This window comes from Blennius ocellaris (genome assembly GCF_963422515.1).
Source record: "Blennius ocellaris genome assembly, chromosome: 9".
Lineage (NCBI taxonomy): Eukaryota > Metazoa > Chordata > Actinopteri > Blenniiformes > Blenniidae > Blennius > Blennius ocellaris.
In genome coordinates, this window is record NC_137658.1 from 16526671 (window position 1) to 16542231 (window position 15561).

The following is a 15561-nucleotide window of genomic DNA, read 5'->3' on the forward strand; positions in this document are numbered from 1 at the left end:
ATCACATTTTTAAGCATGCAGAAGCGGGCCGTTTCCGGTTCCTAGGCTGGTGTGTCCCCCCCATCCGACGCCAGCAGCCGTATGGGGAAAGCAGCGGCAGACACAGATGGCATGGACACTTCCACAAGGTCTGCCGCTCTGCCCTGCCCGCTCTGCCGCCGGAGCCCGTTCGCCGCCGTCTCTCTCTTCCAGCTCGCTCCGCCGCCCAGCAGCACTGCAGCACAGCACAGGCTGACGGCATGAGGCTTGATCCAGTGCATTTCTCCATGCTGGTCATCGGGGTCTCCTTCGCCTGTTACGCCCCGAGTCTCAACTCCCTCCAGGACCAGGCGTACCGATCAGCCGTCGTCATCGAGGGCGAGGTGCGCTCCTCCCCGGAGAACGTCTCCTCCCGGGAGCCCTACAGTGTGAATGTCAAAGTGCTGGATGTGTGGCCCGTCAACAGCGGCGGCCTCGAGAGGGAGCAGCTCGTCACCGTCGGGGACTTCGGCTATGAGGCCCCGTGCACCACGGTGGAGAAGGACCACAGATACATCTTTTTCATGGACCCCACCGCCGAGCCCTTGGTATTCAAGGCGTCGTACGCCCCGGTGGACGCCAGCGAGCCGGAGCTGAAGAAGGATGTGGAGCGAGTGCTGTGCGACAAGTGCGGTAAGTTTTTTGGGGGGCTCATACCTGCCGTACGCTCCCGCTCACGGGCGCACCGTGAGGGGCCACAGGAGCTGCCATGGTGATGCAAGGAGACATCCTCCACTCTGCCTCCGCGCGTGCACGCCCCGGAGGCTATACAGTGTGGCAGCGCGCGTACACGTGCATGCGCCTGGAGCCGATTGACACTTCAATCCTCCATAACCCGGTCACCCATAATGAAGAAGTGTGTGTGTGTGTGTGTGTGTGTGTGTGTGTGTGTGTGTGTGTGTGTGTGTGTGTGTGTGTGTGTGTGTGTGTGTGTGTGTGTGTGTGTGTGTGGTGGAGAAATCTTTCAGTCAAACCCAAATGTAAAGCAAAGTCTCGAGAAGAGACGCCTCTTCCTGCAAGAACAAACTTGTCTTCCAGATCTGCATCCTCACATCATCACACTGAAATAACCTCCATGTGCAGAGCAGCATTGGTAGCTTCATATGTGTACGTGTGTGAGAGAGAGAGAGCTAGGCAGAACATGCGATGGAAATCAGCTTGAACTCCTTCAAAAAGTTTGCATCATTGCCTCCATCCAGTATCAAGATGTCAAATGAGGTGCTGTTGTACATCAGATATTATGGTAAAACTCTTCCAGTGTTGACTGCAGTGACGGTATGTGGGTGGTGCAAATCTTTCAACTCGTTTCTACATTTCTACACCACCTGTCTAAAAAAAACCCCATCATGCATGGTCTTTAAATTAAATAATTCGAGCAGAGTCAGCTTGACCTGGATTGGCTTCAAAACAAAAATCTACACATGGTCCTCGTAGAAAGTATCCTGGCACTGAATACTTCAGATGATGGTTGTGCACTTTATATTGTCTTCTTATTTCCTACTTTTACTCCTCTCAAGAGAAGTAGATTTACTGATTTCCTACAGTCTCAGATTTGGCCAGCTTGATTAATGCATAATGTATATGATTCAGTCTGTTAGCTACAAAGCTCTTGAGGCTTTTCTCTTTAAACAACATTGTTCTGTTATTTTGGTTGAAAAAGTGCTTTCAGCTTTGAAAGGCTGCACTGATTTGATGATGTGTAAGTACAAACTGTAGTATCTCCAGCTTCTGCATGTGATGTAGTGAACCTGAGCAGAGAACTACACAGATGCACTGAAGACACAATGTGATTTTGATGCTGACATGTCATTCATGTGTGTTTTGTGTGTTTTTTTTTTTTGGGGGGGGGGGGGGGGGGGGGGGCAGGAATTCATCACTGTTTCATCACTGGTCACTGATGAAACAGAATCCAGGATAAGTGTATTTCCTCTGCTCACCAACAGTCTAAAGTGTTTAATCTCGACATGAATAAACTTCGATGTCTCAACAAAGGGTTCACCCGGCTTTTGAGATGACAACACCATGTACTATTTTTACCTCCCCGACATGCTAAAATTATCAAGTCATTTATTCATGACAGGCGCGGCTGCAGTTAGGCTAAACACATTTTCCAAGCAAGGATAAGCTCAGGAGAGGAGATACCCACTTGTGAGGTCACTCAACTCTCACACACACACTCACACACACACACACACAGTTTTTTTTTTTCACGAGCTTTTCGTGAGTCACAAGGACTCATCATTTATTTGTACTAGTCGTTTATTTAGACCAGCACTTCATTTTCAGGTTTTTCTTTTCAGAGTTTCACTGTCTTCTGATGCGTGAGCTTGGAGGAATCGACTCTCAACAGCATGGTGACGACAAACATGTAGCGCTCAGTGTTTGTAATTTGACACCAGACTCTTGTCTTGCTTGCTGCTGGTGTCCCCGGAGCAGATCACCATGTGAGGACAGTTACAATGGTGCAGACCACATCCAAGCCCAACAGAGACGTGTGCACAACATCATTTCCTATTGTGGAGTTCCACTGAATCAACTTTTCGCAAATTACTAGTAAAAAAAATAAGTGTTCCTTTCAAAAGCTCGTACAGTCCCTTTGCTTCATGAGACGTGTCCGTTCAGCTGCTCCATTTAGATTAGACGTCTTCTTACTGCAACTGGAATTCAAATCCAGCACCTCCAAGGCCAAGATAACCCATTGTGCCACCACTGGTGACTGGCCCAGGTCCAGTCTCTTCTGATGCTGCTTGTAATTTGACACCAGACTCATCGCCATGCCAGCTGCAACTGTCTAAAAAATTTTTTAAAAATGTGTATATTTCCTTTGAGACTTCTATTGTAGTAGAATATTAGTAAAGGCAATATCCATGTTGTAAATCTCTGACCTGTTGGTTTGCAGGTGAACTTGTATGCTTAAGCCTGAGGTGAACTATTACAAAATAATGCTTCATCTGCAAAAATCTATACCTGCATATGAGCAGTCTTCCACACAGTTGTGGCTCACTCTCGAGGTGGGTGCAGTGAAGTCAGCGCCGCTGCTGAATGAGCTACAGCCGGAGCCGGAGCTCAGCCAGCAATCAGGCTGAAAGTGCATAGATACAGCAGGAGAGTGTATACTGGAGTCAATGCAGCTCCAGGATGGGTTGGTGAGGGGTGTGTCAGCAGACACACACCCATGGGCTAACCAATCCAGAAGCAAGTTTAAACACAACCAACCAATCGCAGCCAAACTGCGAGAAAACACCCCTTTCTTCTATCAACAAAATCATATTCCAGTTGTCAGTTTGGCCTCAGCCACCAGGACAGGATCTGTATTTTCATTAGGTTTGGTTTTTTTTGTTTCCCTGTAAGTGTTTTTGTTATTTTTACTGAGCTCACAAGGTGATAGGCGATCCTGGTTGAAATGCTAGTTTTAGTATATCGTCACTGATCTGGCGAAGTTGTTGATTATGTGAAGAACAGCTGTTTGAGTTAGTTAAGAGGGACGTACGTCAAACTTCCATCTGTTTTGAGAATGTATTTTCTGTCGTGTGTGCATAAAACACGACAGTTCAGCAGGGATGATGCACTTTGTTTTGCAGCCTTTTTGAATGTGCTCATCATTCTGATGTCTTTCATTATTTGTTTGTAAAACATCCAAATTTACTTTAAAAGATTTGTTTTTGCCACGAGGCTTTTGATGACACCCTCCATTTTAATTGGGCTCCCTTGAAATATTGTTTGGCATCTCTTACACTGCTTGTGATTGTACTTTCACCTGTAGTGTCTCCCTTGAAAATCCCTTAACTTGTGGTGTACCTCATGGATTTGTACTTGGTGCTCTACCATATTTATAAACTAATTTGGATATGTGATATTTTAACCGAATAAGATCTTCTGTTATGCAGATTATTCTCATCTCCATTTCCACGTTGAACTACCTGTAACGGTGTCTTTATGACATTCATATTTGACTGTTCCAGTACTTAGTATCTCATACAGACGATTCGGAAATCATTTTAATTACTGTAGAATCACAAACCACTACCGTGCACCACAGCTTGACACAATCACACTTACATGAAACTTCACTCTAGAGACCCTTCATCTATTTGTAATTGACACATCAGTCATGTCCTGGATGGGGGTGTAGTGGTTAGCAGTCTTGGCTCACAGCAAGAAAATGACCTGTTCGATTGCGGTTTGGGGTTTGGATGTCCTCCACGTGCATGAATGAGTTATTTTAGTGTTATGTTGGACTGGTCACCTGTTCAGGATGCACCCTGCTTGTTCTCCTTGTGGGATTGACTTCAGATCTCCATGACCCTGATGTGAAAGTCACCATTAAGTCACATTTTTGTCAATTGCTTGTCTGTTGATTGCCGTTTAAACGACCAGGTATTTGCTCGGTGTGCCCAGTGGCTCTTAATATATGAAACTAAAGTAAAGTGCGACCATGTATTTCCCCCAAAGTAAAAAAAAAAGAAAAAAAAAAGGAAAGTGTAACCTACAAGTTGGAAATGTTAACTTGTATAGAAACTAGAAACAACACTGCAATTAAAGGTAAAAACTCCACGTTTGATGTGATGTCGTGGGGTGCAGCTCCTGCACTGACTTTCAAAAATATTATTTCACTGACATGTTTGTTGACGAGATTTAATTTCAATTGTTCGAATGAGGTGTAACGTCCAAACTGGACTCATTCCTGGAAGCTAAATCCAACACCACAGGGTAAACAAAAAAAACAAAACAAAAAAATCAAACAAACTTTAAGAAGAAAATGCATGTTTATTCTCAGGGCAGCATTACTGTTGTATTGATTTGGGTAAAGAGACAACACTTTTTCACTCAAATCACTTTTTGTTCATCATAGCTCAAGGTATTATTAATAAAAAATAATGAAAGTGCTGCAATTATTGATTGGTTGCTCAACTTGCTTGCTAATATTTGTTTGTTTTTTTAACCTATAAGCGTGTCTGTTGGATGAGTTGTTGCAGTGAAACATGATGCCATCGATCATGTAAGTTGATATAACCTCGAAGCTGCTGATAATCAGGTTATAGTTACAAAGCTGAGAACGTTAAAGTTAGACGCACGGACCCCAGGGAGCGATAGAAATTATAAGACAGTAAATCTTTTCTGCACAGTAAAAGACAGCGGAGGCATCCTCCAAAAGCAGAGCTACTGTTGATTAAATGGCGAGAGCGGAGCCGGGCTGTCTCCCGCCGTTGACGTTATTGAGCCTGCCACAGTCACTCCAATAAGCCCTCCTCTCGCCCCGCTGCACACCCAGACCACACCTCTGATCTACATGGTGTGATTTACATGAAGTCAACCACAAAAAATCAGATTACTCCAACTCGAAATCGGGATAGTTTTTGAATAAGAATGGGCCCAGATGTCCTACTTCAAGCGCCAAGTGTTGGGTAATTGATAAGATGTCAGGCCTTGAGCTCCTCTGCCTCCCACGAACTGGCTCCACTTCATATCCACAACCAAGTTGCAGTGACTTCTCACTCCTTTCCCCAGTTTAAAAGTACTAAACCGACCCTGTCTCATGTTGCAGGCAGTCTTCAGCTTAAGTCTTCTCTGATCACCGCTGTTGACATGTCTTTTGAGATACATTGACAGTTTTTTGTTTTTTTTCTCCCCCTAAAATAGCTTTATCTGATGCTCAAAAACACGCTCCTGTCACCGATGCTGTATCTCGTGCTGCATACCTGGAGTCTCTCCCTCCACCCTCCTCCTGCTGGAGCTGACTGTAGCTGGAGTGTGCGGTTCAGCTTATGCCTGCCCTCCTGTCAGTCAGACACACAGAGGAGGAGAGAAACAGAGAGAGGGAGTGAGGGAGTGAGGGAGTGAGGGGGGGGGGGGGGGGGATCTGGAGCTTTGAAACTACAAAGAGATGCTGCAATAATGCTTACTGTAAAACTTTCAGTGATCGCTCGCGCTCTTTTTTTCCCCTGCCTCATCAAGACCCACAATGGTCTGTTCATTTCAAACAAAGGGAAGACTTTCAGAAGAGGTTGTGTGTCACAGCCGGTTTCCAGGAGATTGTAGTCCCTGCCAGGTAATGAATTAAGAGATCAGTTCTATCTAAACAAGTAAATAACCAGCAGTCAGCTGCTCTTCTTCTCAATCCTCCCGGCTGATAAACGATCAATAAGTAGGTTCAGCAGGTTACCCACATGCATGTTTGCTCTTTTGTTTATGAAATTAGTCAGCTTTACTTGTATTTCCTTCTCTTCTTCTAGCTTTATTATGACTGTAGCTTTTAAGCTGTACATCACAGCGTCCCAGCTTGATCGCCCCCTGCTGGCTAGTTGTAACTAGTAAACCGTTACTCGCATATGACCATTTTTTTCAGCAACGAGTAATCTCCCGTGTTAGTATTTCCAAACCAGTAATCAGCTCAAAGTTACTTGTCCGAGTCACTATTGGGAGGAGTTTCATGTCTGCAAAGCTGCTTTATTATTAAACAGAACCTTTCATTCTCCTCCAAACCGAGACAGACACATGCAGACACTGCACGCTCACCTGACCCACCTCCTTCTCCACCCTCAGCCAATCACAGACCAACTCGCTTTAACCGTTCAGGTAGCAGAAAAGAATTGGAACTAACCATTGTCATCAGTAAACCTTAACATTGCAATAAGCCCCCCATCTTTTTTCAATCAATCAATCAATCAATCAATCAATCAATCAATCAATCAATCAATCAATCAATCAATCAATCAATCAATCAATCAATCAATCAATCGATCGATCATTCAATCAATCAATTACTTTATTTGTCTACTGGAGGGGAGCAATTCAATTCGCATAGAGCAGGCAGTGCAAATAAATAGATAAATAGTGCAACAACAGACTCCAACTACATCTAAGGGTAACTAAATAGCAGTAATTGTAAAAATGTGATAATAAAAGTCAGATATAACTACAACAACGAATGAAGGTCAAAGGTTAAATATGTATAAACATGGTGCATGAGGCAGGGATCAGCAGTTTTTGGCAAAACCAGTTGTCATTTTTATGTTCCGCTAACTAAAAAGGAGTAACTAGTAGTCAGTCATTGGATTAGGTTTTTTTAAAAGTAACTGTGGCAACACTATTCGTGAAACAGGTGGGATATTATAAAGAAGTTGGCATCTATTTTTGAACATCAAGTTTGTGAAGTGATCGTGAGCAGAGATACACGATTACTCATAATATTCCATTAATGATCATAAAGCACAAACATGCTAGCTTATCTGTAGTTCCTAATCACATTTCGGAGAGCTCGACCCATTTATTTATTTGGTTTGTGGATAATTCAATCAGTTTCCGTGTGGGCGTTTGACACAACTCCTCAATCTTGATGTTTTTGGCTAAACTCCTCAGCAAATGTCTTGTTTTTTTTCTTCTGATTTATAGTTTGCACTTCAGTTTGAGTGAAGAGGTCTCTTGATGAACGCTGTCCTATAGGTAGTTTCTAAATATTTGGTGGATCAATATTCAATCTCATCTTTATAATCGCTGTGTGTAGTGTCCTGGGCCCCATTTATACAACAGCGTTTCAATTGAAAAGGCGTTGCTTTTGTGTTTTCGTTTCAGAAGAACGGCGACGTCGTCGAAGCATTTTGTGTAAATGGATACCTAAAACACAACAAAAGTTCTCACTTGAAAACGTGGTGTAAACGGGACCCCAGCTGAGGTCACTGTCACGGTTTTGACTGAAGACATTATGTCAACCAAGCAGGACGCCATCGTGATTGAAAGAATACCACCAATGACCATTTTATCACTTGACATTCTTTTTTTTGTACAACATAAAACTGTTAGCTTTGGGCTGCTGACAGTACTTGACTAAGCTGTCAGTACTTGGTGGTGTAAATATTAAGCGTCACATGATTTTGACTCCATGTCTACTTTGGACTGCATATGTACCTCACTTTAACACGTCATGAACAGCAGTCGGGGCTTTCTGGGTGAACATGCCCTGCTGTCTCTCGGCTCAGGTTCACATGAGGGTGTACACCAGCTGGAGGGCAGAATTGATGTGGCATAGATCTCCAAATCCCACAATGAGCAGATTTTGTATCTGAGGGAACAAGTAAGGACAATCAATCCCTATAAAGAGGAACGTACAAACGGGGCCACGCCCTGAACATGTCTTTCAACCAATCCGGTTGAATTTGAGAAAACTTTCATGTTCCACGGACACAAGACCTCCACCTTGATCCAGTACTAAGCTGTGTGTGTGTGTGTGTGTGTGTGTGTGTGTGTGTGTGTGTGTGTGTGTGTGTGTGTGTGTGTGTGTGTGTGTGTGTGTGTGTGTGTGTGTGTGTGTGTGTGTGTGTGTGTGTGTTATGGCCTCACTTGTCTATCTCATCCTTTCCCCCTCTTTGTTGCGTTATCTGTGTCTATTTCAGACACCCTCTGTGTGTCGCTTTCCCTTCAGTTTCTCTCTCCTTCTGTCTCCCTCACTGTCCTTGTCTCAACAGAGTATTATACCTCTGCACGCACACACACACACACACAGACACACACAGCAATGGCAGTTAGCTGTTGCTGCTATGCTGCAGATGCCCCAGTGTGCTGTCATTAGCAGAGAGATCTGGGGCTGCTATAAATTATGCACACGGAATAACAGAAGGCTGAGGATTTCTCCCCTCTGCTGCCTGCATGTGTGTGTGTGTGTGTGTGTGTGTGTGTATGTGTGCGTGTGTGTGTGCTTTTGCGCGTAGGCCGTGGGTGGATGTATAGGGGCTGCATCTTTGCACGTTTGCGTTGGACTGAGATCGTTGTGATCAGCTCTGCTTGTCAGGGTGTGTTGCATTAGCCCACTTCTCCGTGGCTCAGCTCACTCACGACTGTCTTCACTCTCGTACATGTCCTTCAGTTATTTAGCGTGTGTGTGTGTGTGTGTGTATGTGTGTGTATGCGTGTGTCCTCGCTCTTGAATAATGCACCGGCACTCATCTTTTCCAGCAGTCAGCCTTAGTAGAAAAACTTCGACACATGTCTCTTAAAGGGACCGACCCGGTGGCACATGGCTCAGTTTGTGAATGAGAGTGGTCTTTGTCTCACCCCTCGTACAACATGACGCACACACACACACGCGCACACACACACACACACACACACACACACACACACACACACACACACACACACACACACACACACACACACACACAAGAAAAAGACGTGTTTATGCCAACGACGTCTCTGTTGATATTGCAGCGAAAACCTTTCAATAGTTACAAGTTTGCTGCTTTTTTTGATTGATTTGAAAGGTTTTCTTTTCTCTTTTCTTGGAAAGCCATATTCTTATTTAGGCATTGTTCTCTGTCAGTGGTCCTGTTGTGCCAGACTGTAAGGAGGCGGGGGCAACATGAAGTTGTAAAATGACATTTTCTACTGTGGATCTGAGGAGCGAGATGCTTTCAAGCAAGACATTTGACAAAGGAGTATATGGAGCGGTTTGCTATATCAGTGTGAAATCTTTTAGGAGAGCAAGCTCTCGATGGGAAAGAAAAGGGTTAAAACATCCCTTTGGTTCTATATCAGGCTATCTTGAGCTCAGAAAGGTGGGCTATCTTTATCTGCCTTTGTTGTGGCGATCTTTGATGGTGACAAGAGGAGTGTCTTCATCTGTCTTCCAGATGTCCTCCTCTGCCTCTCGCGACGTTATCTTGTGACTATTATGGGTTTGTGGGAGACAGCGCTGTATGTATGATGTGCTTGTTTTGACATCTTCTCATTTGTCTGCATGAAAGTGCGCTGTGACCGTGCACAAGTTGTGCATAGTTGCGCTCGAGGAAGAAGAGGATTTTCGTCTGCAGAAGCACTTTAACGGAGAAGACGATGGCGACGCACAGTTCAAACTTATGAAGTCATATTTCAGCCTCTCCTGGCAGCCTGCTTTCAAAGTACTAGGCTTTTTGTTTGGCGTTATTCAATTACGCTGCTATTACAACAGTTTGCCTGATTGATTCGCGCTCATTTCTATCTGCACCGAGTTAAAATACTGCATGTTTCATGCTATAGATGAAGCTTGGTGCAGTTTATCGCAAAATAATGTCATTTGAGCAACGATCTGTAAGTCAGGAGAAGTTTTCTTTGTCGCTCACAAACAACTATTCCCAACAAATGCAAAGCTAATTTTTACAACCATGGAGTGGGCAAAGCCTGGTGCAACCCCAAGAGCTCTGGCACCACCGGAACGAGTCCAGTGCACCAGGTTGCAAACATTCTGCCAAAACCTGAATTATATTGATGAGCCAAGTGCTGTGAAGTCGATGTGTTGGGAGAAATTTAATTGTTCAAGCTTACAAATCGAACTTGAAGTTAAAGAGTTTCATCTCTGCCGAGGACGTTTTGTGGTTGGAGTTGGTTGACAAATCACGAGAAGAAGTGCACATGTTTTTAGAGTTGATTTGCATAAAAGGGGAGATTCAGAGTTGTTTTTTTCCCCCTGTAATAAGCATTGTGAGGTCATACCTATGGTTTCTTGAATACAGATCCATTCATCCATTTTCTCTTACTTTATCCAAACTAGACGAGCAAAGGTTGGAGACGACCCTTTGACTCAGGCATGAGTTGCCTCTCGTGATGCCACTTTATTTTATTTTTTTCTACTCTTGATATCAAGTGGACACAACAGTTAGTGGATTTCAAGTGCTTCATATGAGTCATATTATCCATCCATGGCCTGTAGTTTATTCATCCAGATTATCCAGCTGGCACAGTGTTTAAGGCAGAGTTCATACTTAAAGGACAAGTGCAGAGCTCGTGTGCTTACATGCATGCACACAACTGTTCGGGAAATTTAGACCCTCCAGTTAACTTAAAAACGTATTTTGAGTGTCCGATGGAAAAGCATATAAACGCCACATAGAAAGGCCCTGTCCAGAGACACGGATCTTCTTTCTGAAGAATGCTAACTATGCTAATTGGTTTTAGTTACATGTCCAGTCAGCGTTGTAACTCTTAAACACGAGCGTCACCTCATTGTGACCTGAAGCACCGTCCATCTTTAAATTAATTTACTGGCATTAAAGGTCAAATCAGATCTTGTAATATGATGAGTCCCCGAGTGGAAATACATTTCTGCTTGATGAAAGCATATTTTTGACGTCATTTTAATAGTTTTGGAATTGCATCCAGACATTTATAGTAGTTGTGGTTGCCAATTTGTGTATTATAGAAGAGTGGAGTATTGGCTGTGGAGGAGCTCTCAGTGCCTCACGAGTTAGACTGTCTGTCATATTCTTTTAAACTGGGTTTTTTTTTTTTTTAAGTTTGCGGCAGCCTCTCGCAGTGCCAGAAAACTTCAGGGGGAGGCAATACAGCAAGAAAGTATCAGGTGGTCAGGGGCTCCCTTTTTCAAAAGATCTTTAGGTGTCTCACACTATTTTAACCATCGGGAAAGAAAATTCAGGTTTGAAGGAAAAAAGGTTTATGATCTCAGCAAATCCTGAAAACTGCATTTTCAACTTACAGTTTCCACTGTAGGTTGATTAATCGCAAATGAAAATTTGCCACTAAAAATTTAAATGGGTGCCGTAAAGTTTCTTTGTGGTTAAGTTAGTAAATCAGATATTTAAAGATGCTTCAATTGGGAGACAATTGAAGCAGCAAATCCACCCAAACGACACTGGAACTTATAGGCGGAAGAGTTTGAGGCGTCTCCCGGTTTCTCCTCCGAGCAAAGCTTTCCCGTCCTGCTCTTCTTTCTCCCACTCCTGTTGTTTAGTGAAAATGTCAAACGCTACAACTGCTTCAGTTCTTATACAGAAATACTACATAGACTCAGGTGCTTCTGTATGTAATAGTGACTGAAACACATAATGAATGAATAAAGGACTTTTTGACTACACCCGAATAAATGAGAACATGCATGTTTAAATAGCTTGTCGCAGAAGGTGAGGCAGAAAAGAAGTGGCTCAAGGTGTGTATGATAATTCATCCTGCTTCCTCTCAGCAGGCTGGCGTGTCACTACCTTTATTAACCTCGTCCACCGAGGTCTCCTGTCTGTCCTCATTAGTGTCGTCCATTTATCTGCCTTGTGTCAACTGGAAAGGAGCGTGCCCGGATTTGCTGCCTCAGTTGGTCCGATGGTGTTTCGTTGGCTCGACAGTATTTAGACCAAACTTCAATTCAACCTTGTTGTGGGAAAAAAGAGGAGTGACCGGGGTGGACTTTGGTGAACGGAAGCAGAAAGACTGAGACAAAGGGTCTCTCCCACTGCTCAGACGCTCATACGTATTACTGAGTGAAAGATGACGGCTTTAATAGATTTTAATTACAACACACACACGCACACCCACACACACATACACACACACTTACCAGTGGTGTGTAGTGAGGCTCATGGCAGGTCAGACACGGACTGTTCCAGAGGACACATGAAAGTATAAACTGTATTACATGTATGGTTTTGACTTAATCGCGAAGACAGACAGGAAGTGAGGACATGCGATCGAAAATGTCTACAAGCATCACAAATAGCACATTTACATCCACACCAAAATTATCATTCAATTTCTGGATCTATCAGATTACTTAAGAACTCATGTAAACATTATAACATTACGTTATAGTGTGATTTGCTTTAGCCAAAACAACAACAACACCGCTAATGGACTCAAACATGGAAATGAGGGTTTTTCAATTTCCAAATTTTTTAAGTGCATGTAAATGCATTACGTGCAATTACTAAAAACCCAGTAATGTTATTTTTTATAGTCATGTAAACAGGATCATTGATGAGAAGCAGGTAAAGCCAATGACAGGCGGGCAGACTCGAGCCCATCTTGTTTTGGATTATCTAATCTGAGGCGAGGCAGAGCTTGAGGCTTCCTTGCTTCACATATCTACTCAATATTTCACCAGGAAATTAGTACATTTTGACATATTTATGATTAAAACTATTCAGATCATTGGGATCACCTAGGAGTTTGGGAAATATATCATCATACAAATGTCAAGGTGTTTGGGATTGTTTATTTTTCACTTTTCATGGCTACAGAAGGAGGTTGAACTTTATACCACTAATGCTGACACACTGACACTTTTACATAGACATTTGAGATATTTAAAAAAAAAAAAATTGGACTCAAAGCTTTTGCAACAGTTGTGATGGAATTTATGTTGCTTAAAGGATCATTTTAGTTGAAAAACATGTATTTGACAAATATTAATAATAAAAAGCTGACTGTGTATCACGGAAATAACTGCAGTTTTAATAACATTAGTTTCAAATAAAGTTGCAAAGGTAGGCCCTCTTGTGATTTTCTACTGTAGCTTTCAAATAAGAATGTGTGATTGGCAAACATGTAATTCTCATCTTCTGTTAATACGACACAGCCAAGCTTCAGTGATGGTTATTTGTATTAAGCTGATACGATGCAATCATTTTCCATTGCTGCAGGAATTTTGTTCTAAGTTTAGTTTCCTCCTACTTTTTGTTCATAATCACTGTGGAACCATTTACATTGTTGTTTTGTGGTCCTCATTTTCCTGGAGATGAGAGCGTCTGACTCTGTGGGGAATTTTCCAAGTTTTCTTCCACAGTCCAAAAATATTTCTGGGAGTTTAATTTGTCATCATAGATTGCCTGACCCTAAGTTGTGGAAGGTGGTGTAAAAGAGGGATTAGTGGATGAATATGTAATGAAGTATATCTTTGCGCTACAGGAACAACACGTACCAGGATGATCCTGTATATGTAGGCTTACACTTAGAATGTCACAGGCCCCAGCTTTGGTCAGGCCTCGACGGTTGTATAAGTAATTAAGATAATTGCCCTTCAGTCGCCAGTTGCTCAGACCGTAGTCCTCCTGATGTTGACTCAACATCTGCGTTTCCTTCTTTTATCAAATATAATAAAAGCAACATCACATTGATTTTCTTTGGAATAAGCATCCGCTCCCATTAAAACTAAAACTGCCACGATCCCTTCAAAATGTCACCGTTTTTTTTTTAATAGTAAAAAGAGACATGGATATGGAACAAAAGACACACGGTTCAAGTTTTGTATTTCACTTAAGTTTAATTTGTTGAAAACCAAAAAATAAGAACACTCTGTGTGCATCCTCAGCAGGCGGTAAGTGTTTGTTCTGTCTCGTAAAAGTTGGACTCACTCAGCCAGCAAATGTCTTTGTGTCTTTTACTCTGAAGCATCACAGGCTGAGAGAAAAAAAAAGAACGTTGCGGCGATCAGTTTACAGAGGTCACGTTACGGGGTGTCTGGGTGTCCGCCTCAAATGTTCAAACTGGTTCCCGTCGCTGCTATCTGGTGCTGCCAACGTGCAAAGTTGCCAACTGGAGATGTAATCCCAAGCAAACGTTTGTCAGCGCAGAGCAAGCGCCTTGATTTGGGTGAAAAATGGAAATGTCAGTGGGACTTTGATGTACAATAGTGGCAGTCAAACAAAGGACCAGTGAGTCACTAATTTTCTATCAGATGTTACATGTAATTTAGTCCCGTGTGTGCACACATAAAAGAGCTTTTTTTTTTTTGCCCACGTGAACAAGAATAAAAAAAATAAAAAAAATAATAGAAATATGTCAAACTCATGTATTGTATGGAAAGATGAACTTTTAATGTTGATGTTGATTGAACAAAATGTTAATACCAAAGTGTTTGAATGTGTTTTCATAGCAAAATTCAAAAGGTTTCTATATGACTGGATCATGTCTGTTAATGGGAAAAATAGGTTTTTATGACGAGATTCACCTTAATCGACCCGATCAGGCCAAATACAGACACAACCTACAGCTTTTCACATTTCTTTTAGTGTGATTTTCCTGAGCTGTCAACTAACACCTATCACACTGCTCATAATTGACTGTGTTTCTCTGGTCTGCGTTTGTTTTCTTTTTGAAATGTGACTTATCACGACATGTGTTTTAAACCAGCGCTGTTATGTGATCACATTTTGCTTGTTTGGTATCACTGCTTGAATCAGTTAGGAAGGACATACTCATCCAGCCAGTGAACATAATGTCCAGCATTGTACTGCTCACCTTTAACGGCGGAATAAATGATTCAACTGATTTAATCTGTCAGTTTCCTGTTTTTGGGAAGTCTGCAACTTGTAAGATATTCACCTGAATGTTGGTAACATGTCGTTGAGGATCGATGGGAACAAGAGTCACTTCCATACCTCTTCATCCAGTTCATCATCCAGGAATAGGGGGCAGATCCCAGCTAAACACTGACTGGCAGCAGAAAGACACACTCATCTTCACTCATGTTTCCTTGGCCTTTCATACAATGCATATTAGCTTCTCTTTTGTAGTAAAATAGATATTTTTATCAGATAAACCAAAGGTTTATAGCCATGTGTCATCTGCGTAACAGCAGATGCTAGCACTACATTGTTGCATATATATATATATATATATATATATATATATATATATATATATATATATATTTGAATAAAAGGGAGAGTGAGAGGACCAAACCTTGTGGGGTGCCATGAGGATTAAATCTCACTATCTCCGTTTTGTCTTGGAAAGCTGCAGGATGGCAACAGCGTCTTTGTGTGGCCTCTCAAAGGGGCAGCGGGA

General features: G+C 42.5%; 1 protein-coding gene across 1 annotated transcript in view; it reads left to right on the plus strand.

Annotated features, from left to right (window-relative positions):
- Nucleotides 1–239: 239 nt before the first annotated feature.
- The window catches only part of nrg2b (neuregulin 2b), a gene marked incomplete at its 5' end in the record, with an annotated part of 59347 nt that continues 44025 nt past the window's right edge, over nt 240–15561 (plus strand). The window contains one exon of the mRNA XM_080501962.1: nt 240–651. Within this exon, the coding sequence (XP_080358088.1) occupies nt 240–651 (412 nt within the window). The remainder of the gene's footprint in view (nt 652–15561) is intronic.